Here is a 9,418-nt window from a genome sequence, read left to right as displayed (position 1 = left end):
CTCTGTGAGGTCCAAACAGCCGGAGCCACTGGTACGGTGACGGGGCGGGCTTCGGAATTCGCCAAGAGGGAAGCGATCCCGTGGGACCCGAGAGGAAGTAAACCCACGCGTCCACTTGTGGGACACCCCAAGGTTCGGGGCTCTTTGTCCGGTGACGCTGCCAGCTCATGAAGTGCCAGGGGCCAAACCGGCCCACATAGCAGCGGCAGGACAGCCTCCCCAGAACCCATTGCAACCGGCCCTGCAAGAACCCCATAGCCAAGACCCGATGGTGTCGAGCATCCCACCCGTCTTGTCCAGCGGATAGAAAACGCGACCAAGTTCCCCTGAGGCCAGGACAGAACCGGTGCGCAGAGATGCCCAAGCCGCGCGCCGCCAGCTTGCCCAGTAGGCCCTAGACTCGGCTCAGGACAGGGGTAGGGAGACTCGATACGCGCACGCAGAGCGTGCGAGGGCAGCGTGCTGCTCCAGGCGCTGTCTACTTGACGTCTGGTCCGGCTCGGCCCAGTGAGTCCCACCCGAAGCTACTCCAGCACTGCTACGGCGTGCCCTTCCGCTGGCTCTAGCAGGCGGCAGACTTGGAGCCATTTTAAGGAGAAGCCCTCTGGCCACACCCCCTCGCGCTCCCGCGAAGCCAATCCACGCCCGGCCACGCCTCTCCTGGAGCGCCGCGCTGCGGCCAACGGTCGCGCGGGTGGCGGTTGGGGCGGGCAGCGATTTCGAGCCTCGCTGGGGAAACCTTAGCCACCCGCCCCGCCCACGGAGCCCGAGTCTCCAAAGCCTGGGATTAGGGCCCCGGAGGCTGGCACCACACCCTGACCAGGTGTTCATAGCAGGGCCAGGTGCGCGGCTGCCCCGCCCCGGGCCCCGGGAGCCCGGGATAATGGCTGAGAACCCGAGGAGCAGGCCGCAGCTGTGGCCTAAACAATACCCCGAGGGCACCCGTGCCAGCAGGTGTCCCCCACTCCTTAGGGACAGTCGGTGCAGGCCTGCCTGCGGCGGGGTGGGCAACAGGTGTTGGCACAAGAACCGCACGGGGGACCGAGTCGGCTAAGACAGATGTCGGTGCCCACCGCGCGGGCCAAGTTGCGCAGTGCCCTCCGGGACGCAAGGGGCGCTGTGGCCGCGCTGAGCCTCACAGCGTTTCGATCCCATCCCTCCTGCGACCCGGTTACTACGCGCCGTGCAGCCATGGCCGCGGCTCTTGCCTTTCGCTGCCTGTACAGAGCGCAGCCTGCGCGGCTCTGTCGCCTCGTCTATCCGCTGTGGTGAGTCCCCCTGCCCCGCCCCTGACCACAGGACTACAGAACTTTCCGTCCCCCAGAGTAGTCCGGCCTAGCCACGAGCCTCTGACTTTAGCCCTCCGCAGGACGACCCCGCGACGTGGCCACCGGCTCTCTCCCGCGGATGATGAGCTGTACCAGCGGACGCGCATCTCCCTGCTGCAAAATGAGTTCCCTCAGGCCGTGTACATAGACAGCTACAACAGCAGAGGTTTCACGATCAACGGAAACCGCGTGTTTGGACCCTGCGCGTTGCTCCCACAGACGGTGGTCCAGTGGAATGTGAGCCCCATCCTGCAGTGGAATTGAAGCCTAGAGCCAGAAGCCGTGCCCTCCTAAAAAATTTAACTTTATTTAGTATCGCTGTGGGTAAAGGCTGTGTCGACTTGACATGTTGAATGGCCTCTTCTCCCATACAGGTGGGGTCTCATCAGGATATCACTGAAGAGAGCTTCTCCCTTTTCTGGATGCTGGAGCCTAGAATAGGTATGGGCGTGGGTAGGGCTGTGTCCTAAGTGGCCTACTTCAGACCCTCAACACATGGTTGTCTCCCCTTTCTTAGAGATTGTTGTGGTGGGCACTGGAAACAAAACTGAGCGGCTGCACCCCCAAGTACTACAGGCCATGAGGCAGCGGGGGATCGCTGTGGAGGTGCAGGATACGGTAGGTCTTCAGACGTGGAAATCCAGCCCAGCCCAGGCTTATTTATCCCATCCATGCCAATTCTGCTGTTTTCATTGCAGCCCAATGCTTGTGCCACTTTCAACTTCCTGTGTCATGAAGGCCGAGTGACAGGAGCTGCCCTCATTCCCCCTCCTGGAGAGACTATACTCCCCTCTTTGGGTCAAGCCGCAGAATGAAACCTCAGAAGAGTCAAAGAGGGCACTGGCACTTTGCAGAGTGCAGGGATGCACAGTGCTTTCCCAACCCTCTGCCTGTGGGCACTTTCACCACTTGTCATGCTTACCTAGAATAATAACTTCTATGTACAAAGATCAGTCGTGTTGCTGGGTGTGTCTACTGACTGGGGGTTTGGAAATGTAAGGGTTAACTGTCTTCAGCCAGTGTAGGATTCCATGTCCTCCCTGCCTCCCGGGGTTCCCTACTTGCTCCCTACTTGCTCCTGTGCAGGTTCAAGGAGAACACAATAGCTTTCCTGACTTTCAAGCTAGAACTAACTAGCTTCCACACAGTACCCAATGCTCTGCCACACATAACATCTGTGATGGTGGCTACAAATTTCCATGTGCCTATTGAACTCAAAGATCAATTGTCACTTTTTTCTTTCAAAACTTTTATTGAAAAATTCAAGGCATATACTGGATCTCTTCAGAAAAGGCGCTTTTCATACCTGTAGGCAGAGACCACCTGTGAGCAGAGCAGGAAGGAGGGTCTGAGGCTGGCAGAAACGCCCACCCAATCACAGGGCACTTACGAATGAAGGCTGTGGACACCACCTTCCACCTGAGCTGAGGATGTTCTCTTTTCAAACTTCAGTTCCCCAGAGTACATCATGGCTCTGTGGAAAGGCAGGGATTAGATGCAGACAGTAGCTGCCTGTACCACTCCCTCTAGTCACGCCCCAACTACCCACGCTCACCGGACTTGGGTTAACCGCCTGGCACCAATGTCCTGACAGGAATGCTGGATGCCAGCAATCAAGTAAGGGACGAACTTGTGGATAGACCCTTTGTCCTGCACAGCTCCTGAAACTCCTTGGGCCACTTTGATTTTGTCAGCTTCACTGTTGGAACAGGCAAAGAAATGGGCAACGTTGCCACAGGGATGAAACGAAATGCAGGGTTTGCTGGGTGTCGTTTTCCTGTCCTACCTGAAATAGCGGTTCTGGCTGCTGAGATGCTTGTCCATGGCATCAAGGGAACCCATACCACGGTACTTCTTCAGCCGGATACCATCTGAGAAGAAGTACTCACCAGGGGCCTCGGTGGTAGCAGCCAAGAGGGAGCCCATCATGACTGGGAACAAATAAGTAAGCTAGGGAAGAATCTGATCAGTACAGAAAAGGGGGTGCCACCCAGTCCGAAGGTGACTAAGCCTTACCTGTAGATGCCCCAAGAGCCAAAGCTTTGGCAATATGACCCACATTTTGGATCCCTCCATCAGCAATAACAGGAACACCAAAGCGCCGAGCATACTCAGAAACCTTGTAGACAGCTGTTGCTTGGGGCCGCCCACAGGCCAACACTGTTGAGAGATGGAGGAACAGAAGGATGTGTGATACTGGGGTGGTATACAAGGGGCCACTCACAGGACCCGGAGCTCCGAAAGATGCCTATACCAAGTCAATAGCTGACAGAGATGTGTGTGGGATGGCTGCTACTCATCTGCCTTCAATAGTACTGTTATGCTGGCTTTGCCTCTGAGTGTGCACGTACACGTGTGCAGGGCTCAGGGCCCAATGCAGCCTCAGGCACATGCAGATCACAGCAGCCGGGAAGCCCCGCCCAGCTGGTATCAGACAGGGAAAGAGTAACCGTGCGTGCAGTTAGTATCCAGAGGCACAAAGTCAGGTCTAGCCCTTCCTGCACAGTGGGTAGCTCAGGCAAGATGAGGGCAGTGGTAACGTAGAAGAGAGCAGGCTCAAGAACTGATTGAGCCATGCCTACTGCAGAAAACGTGGCCAGAGCAGGGCCTGCCTCGGGAAGGAGGTCCTGCTCTATGAGTGCCCTAGAAGAAGCTGTGATCTCAAGCAGCCCCCAAACCATGGTCTGTACATCTGTTTGCCCTGCCCCCCAACAGCACCACAAACCATGGGAGCTACAGCTACAGTCAACCAAGCAGTCGGGCAGTGGGCAGCTGGGCCGGGCCAGTGCGCCAGGCCGGACTTACTATAGCAGCCCTTGACAGTAGAAGGGCATTTGGGACTGTGGGACTTTATGTCTGGTGGGATCTTGGGAGCCGCTAAATAAAACAAACAGACCAGAGTTTAGAGAGGGCACAGAGCAGGAGCAAGGACGCCAGGCTAGGCAAGGAGTGGCAGGTGAGGGACGACAAGAACTTGTCTTGCTTCCAGCCATGTCACCCATCCAAGAGGCCTGTGTGGCCCTAGAGTTGCCCATGTTGGAGGACTCAAGTGTAGTTCCCCTAAGAGCCGCTGGCACCAGTCAAAGCATATTATTACCTTCCTGGGTAATGCAGATGGAACCACATCCCATGCCAACTCGCAGAGCATCCACACCCGCATCTATGAGGTTCTTGGCTTGAGCAGCAGTGACTACTACAGGGAAATAGAAGGATGATGAGGTCCAGGTGGGGAGGGAGTGCAAAAAAAAAACAAAAAACCCTTATCCACCAGGGCCATCTTCTCTTACCATTGCCTCCAATGACTTGGAGATTGGGGTATTTCTCCTTGATATATTTGATCATATTGATTTGGAAAATGGAATTTCCCTGGGAAGAATCCTAGGAGAAGAAGAAGTTTTAGCTACACCATGATATAGCAATCAGCCCTACAGGCCCACCCTACTTATGTTGTAGCTTACCAAAACCACGACATCCACACCAGCGAGGGCCAGTAAGTCCAGCCTATACTTGTCATCCTCATGAGTGCCAATGGCTGCCCCACATAGAAGCTGCTTTTTGGCATCTTTGGAAGCAAGCGGGTAATCACGGTTCTTCTTCAGGTCTGTCCGGGCAATGATGGCTACCAGCTCATCATTTTCATTCACAATGGGCAATTTGCCTGAAGACAAGATAGGACCCTGATTATTTCTGTGCTCCTTCCCATTTTCAGGGCTCCCCCACCACGAAAGGGTTCCTCTCTGTAGACCGAGCCCCCAGCAGGACTCACCCTTTTTACTGCGCTGCAGGATTTCATTTGCCTCCTTCAGAGTGATGCCTGCAGGGGCTACCACCAAATCTTCCCTCTTTGTCATGATCTAGAGGAGTCATGAGGACAGACAGTCAGACCAGGAGCCTCCCTTTCCCTTAGACCATACTATCAAAGGACCACCATGATCGCATCCTGCCCCTCCTGATGGGCACTCAGTAACCATTACACCATTGAAATTAGCGTTGCTTAAATAAGAACACAATACAGGAAGCAGCCTCTCATGGAGAATGAAAAACCACATAAGAGCAAAGAAAAACAAAAGGATACTCAAGAACTAACTTTTTTGTGGGATAAAAAGCATGAATTCTAGCCAGGCGGTGGCGCACGCCTTTAATCCCAGCACTTGGGAGGCAGAGGCAGGCGGATCTCTGTGAGTTTGAGACCAGCCTGGTCTACAAGAGCTAGTTCCAGGACAGGCTCCAAAACCACAGAGAAACCCTGTCTAGAAAAACAAAACAAAACAAAAGCATGAATTCTAGCAGACACTGTCACCAGAGACAGGGAGAAGGGATGCAAAAATCTCACGAAAAAGTTAGAAAGCATGGCCAGGTGTTTTTTGCGGTCAGAAAATGAGGCCATCAGTAATTCACAAGGCAAAAGAAACTGCCTTCCATCAGCCTGGGTTGTTAAACATTGGTTGTTTTATGCTATTGGCACCCACCTCTTCCAAGAAACGGTCATGCTCTTCCTCCTTGAGAAAATCAATATCCCTTGAGGAAATGATGCCCATCAATCGACTCCCCATCCGTCCTGTATCCGTGATGGGGATACCACAGAAGCCATGCCTGGCTTTGGCCTCAAAAACATCCCGCACGCGATCCTTGGGGCTAAGGACTACAGGATCAGTGATGAATCCCTGTTCATATTTCTGGAAGAGATGGTGAGGTCATTGCATCTTTGAAATCACTTTCATTGGCCTCCTGGTGTAAACCATAAGGTCCATGGCTATCTGTCCTTTATGGCAGTACCACAGAACCAAAACAAATCCCTCTAATGAGGACATGGTTGGGCCGGATGCACTGTGCACTAGCTCAAGTAATGGGATCTTCGGTCTTTCTCCTCAGTAACTGAACCCCACAGTTGGAAGAAAGGACCCTCAGTTGGCAGAACAAACCCTCCACTCCCACCCCACTCCACCTCTGTGCAATTCCCAGGAGAACCTGGCCACAATCCTTGCCATTCTGACCTTCACTTTCCTGACTTCATTGGCCTGGAATTCGGGTGTACAGTTGTGGTGGATGAAACCAATGCCTCCTGTAAGCTACAAGATGAACACACAAGTAGGCGATGAATAAGAGACACAAGATTTGGCAGAGATGGCACCCTGCCTTGTCCTCCCATGACCCTCCAGGCTCACCGCCATTGCGATGGCCATTCCAGCCTCTGTGACAGTGTCCATAGGTGAGGAAACCAATGGGGTCTTCAGTGTGATTGTCTTAGTTAGAGCAGAGGTCAAATCCTGAGGAGATAAAGAACCACTAGTGATAAACACCACTTATTTCTCAGGGTCCATAAAACAGCCCTGGCAACCTGAGTGCTCACCAGAAAGACCGTTCCCATTTACTCTACCTCACTCCTCAAAGCCCATTCTGGTGTAGCTCACATTAGCAAACCACATCACCAGCTGGACGTGATGATGCCTTTATTCCCACACTCGGGAGGCGGATCTCTGAGTTTGAGGCCAACCTGATCTACAAAGAGTTCTAGGACATCCAGGGCTACACAGAGAAACTCTATCTTGAAAACACCAAAGCAAAACAAAAAAATAAACAACCAATCAACCAACTGCACCATCCTCCCTCCTTGATGTTCACAACCCAATTCCTAGAATGGGCAGAGTGGCACATGCTTACTGTAATCTCAGCATTCCCTCAGAACTAGCCGACACTAGTTCGGGGTCAGTCTGGGCAACCTACCTAGTTTTAGACCAGCCAAAGTTATATAGGGAGATGATCGCAAAAACAAAATAGAAAAATCCAGTCCATTATCTTACTCACCACTTCGTCCGCAGTGAAGTCGATATACCCAGGAAGAATGAGAAAATCGCTGTAGAGGGAATTAGGCAGGACTCTCAGGCTACACCAAGAGAATCCAACTCTATCCCATAAAGCTCTGAGCAGGGAGCTGTATCGACCCCGTGTGCCACAGGCAAGATGGCATGGGTGGATTAGGGACAGGGAGTTTTCTGTCACCGACTGAGCTGTCATTAGTGCTCCTGCACACTGACAATTCCATGTGTCCAGAGAACAGAGTCTCGAGACTTAAGTCCTAAGTACTGTAGAAACGACCCTTCCCAACCCAGTCCTGTCAAAGTAATTCTCCGGAGATTCGTAATTCCCAGAACCTGTTCCCCGTGTCCGCTCCCAGACCTTCAACGAAACCCCCATCCGGCCCCTCGCCTCGCCCATGTGGGTGCCCTAGCCCCGCACTTGTAGGTGAGGCCATCCCCGCAGTTGAAGAGCTGCTGCGCGGTGAGTCCGTCGTCTGGCACGTAAGACGTGCCGCCGCTAATCAGGTAGTCCGCCATGACAAGCGAGAGACACCAACGAGCACCTCCGAGGACCGCGCCGCAGAGGCCTCCACGGTCTGCTCCGCGCCAATATAAACCAGACGATTTCGTCATTACGCAGCGTGCGTCGCGTACGGCAGGGCGTAGGGCGTGCGTAGTTGCCACGCCCAACAAGGAGGCGGAGATAGTAGAGAGGAACAGACGCATGCTCATTGCATTCATAGGGGCTTTTCTGGGAGGGCTGTTTCTTGTCCCGTCCCTCCCAGCGCCGTCCCCTCCTTCCCACGCTGGATCTGGGCCCATTCCAATTAAGTTTTGTTTCTACTTTCCAAAAAAAATTTCTCCCCCAAATAAAGACACATTATCCACTAGCATGTTGAAAAGACGTGCTTGTCATTCTTAATAAACAACTAGAATAAGAATACATAAGAGAAAGAGTGGTATCTTTATATGATACACAAGTGTATGTTACAAGAATTCCATCAGGCACAGCAGCCTCAGGTTTAAGGCCTCAATGTTAGGCCAAGAAAAAAAAAGGCATGGTAAAGTTTTTACTTTAACATCTATGTCACTTGTCATAAAGGAGGGTGTAATAGAAATTGTCTTTAATAAAATCATAATTGAATTTCCTCTCATTTTTCTTTCATTAAAATGCTAAGTTTATGTCTGAGCATGAAGAAAAAACTGTGGCTCCATGTAGTCAGTCCAAAGCGAAGTCAGGTGGAGATTCCCAGGAGATTGATCCATCAGCAGCTCCATCTTCCTTGTGAAAGGGAAGGGCCCATATTTGTCCCAACAGTCCAAGACCCTTTCCCCATGCCCCAGACAAAAGAAAAAAAAAGAAAGAATAAAAGCCAGCCACTTCTTAGGACATCTGGCTCTCAAAATCCCAAGGCCCCACAAATCAAGGGGTCTGCCCACACATCTATGAAGACTCAAAGGGACAATGCTGCCTTTTACATTTTTAACAGAAGTAGCCTGAAAAGCACTGTAATTACAATTAGGTCCGGAAAACAAACAAACAAACAAAAAAAAAAAAAGAAGAAGAAAAAAGAAGAAAGAAAAAATGGAGGCCTCTTCTTTAGTGTAAAAGTCTTTGTTTTTTCCTGGATTTTTTCTTTTTTTGTCTACTGAGGCTGAGGCACCTCAGTGCATGGTGGTTGCGCTGGCCACGGCAATGGCTTCTTGGATTTCTCGTATAACCAGGATGCGGGTCAGCATCTGTCCCATCTGCTCTCTGCTGATCGGCTGGACTGAGTACCAAATTGGGCTGTTGGGAGCCACCACCGGCTCAGGTGTCAGGTAAAAGGTGTCATTTCGGCCTTTCACACTCTGGGGGCTAAAGAATATTTCAGTAAAAGATGGGCAATAGCATAATTTTAACTATTCCAGCTTAGGCCTCCCAAACACACATTATATGAAAGCTCTTGAGGCAGCAGACTTGAAGGTGTATCACAGCTACAGAGTTGTATGCATTCCACACACCATGCCAGGAACTCAACTGGGGTTACTGTAAAGGCCAGTGACAAGCTGCTATTTTGTTTATATAAACAAGCTATGATAAATCACCCAGTGTACTTGCTTACTACACCTTAGAATGTGTCCAAGATAGATTTATATAGAAATCTAAATATATATCTAGTTATACATACTTATATATATTTCTATATCTATATATAATTAAATTTATATATAAGTCTATCTATATCCCAGCTGCAGCAGACTTCACCTAGAAGAGCTAGCTCGAGCTGTCCAGTACATGTATTGTCTGGG

The 9,418-nt window shown here is 51.4% G+C and overlaps 3 protein-coding genes across 7 annotated transcripts in view; 1 reads left to right on the top strand and 2 right to left on the bottom strand.

Moving 5' to 3' along the window:
* The first annotated feature begins 698 nt into the window (after positions 1 to 698).
* Positions 699 to 2,281, top strand: Ndufaf3 (NADH:ubiquinone oxidoreductase complex assembly factor 3). Its single transcript, XM_005347927.3, has 5 exons — positions 699 to 1,268; positions 1,370 to 1,565; positions 1,703 to 1,769; positions 1,846 to 1,946; positions 2,027 to 2,281. The coding sequence occupies exons 1-5, from the start codon at positions 1,060 to 1,062 to the stop codon at positions 2,141 to 2,143; spliced, it is 690 nt and encodes a 229-aa protein (XP_005347984.1). The 5' UTR covers positions 699 to 1,059; the 3' UTR covers positions 2,144 to 2,281.
* A 277-nt stretch (positions 2,282 to 2,558) lies between these two features.
* On the bottom strand, positions 2,559 to 7,773 carry Impdh2 (inosine monophosphate dehydrogenase 2). The gene is made up of 14 exons (XM_005347924.2): positions 7,566 to 7,773; positions 7,134 to 7,182; positions 6,494 to 6,595; positions 6,323 to 6,397; positions 5,798 to 6,004; positions 5,095 to 5,182; positions 4,787 to 4,986; positions 4,616 to 4,706; positions 4,426 to 4,521; positions 3,345 to 3,488; positions 3,115 to 3,259; positions 2,884 to 3,027; positions 2,719 to 2,802; positions 2,559 to 2,634 (listed from the first exon to the last, which is right to left on the bottom strand). Exons 1-14 carry the CDS (start codon positions 7,757 to 7,759, stop codon positions 2,613 to 2,615), a joined length of 1,641 nt encoding a protein of 546 aa, XP_005347981.1. The 5' UTR covers positions 7,760 to 7,773; the 3' UTR covers positions 2,559 to 2,612.
* Positions 7,774 to 8,021: 248 nt separating this feature from the next.
* Positions 8,022 to 9,418, bottom strand: part of Qrich1 (glutamine rich 1) — a 40,121-nt gene continuing 38,724 nt past the window's right edge. For all 5 annotated transcript variants that reach the window (XM_013346605.2, XM_005347923.2, XM_013346606.2 and 2 more), the window contains one exon: positions 8,022 to 8,984. In XM_013346605.2, coding sequence (XP_013202059.1) covers positions 8,792 to 8,984 — 193 coding nt within the window. In that variant the 3' untranslated portion in view covers positions 8,022 to 8,791. The remainder of the gene's footprint in view (positions 8,985 to 9,418) is intronic.

Source organism: Microtus ochrogaster, chromosome 5 (assembly GCF_000317375.1).
Source record: "Microtus ochrogaster isolate Prairie Vole_2 chromosome 5, MicOch1.0, whole genome shotgun sequence".
Taxonomy (NCBI): Eukaryota; Metazoa; Chordata; class Mammalia; order Rodentia; family Cricetidae; genus Microtus; species Microtus ochrogaster.
The sequence above is the reverse complement of the archived record's forward strand: the minus strand, read 5'-3'. Positions and strand labels throughout refer to the sequence as shown.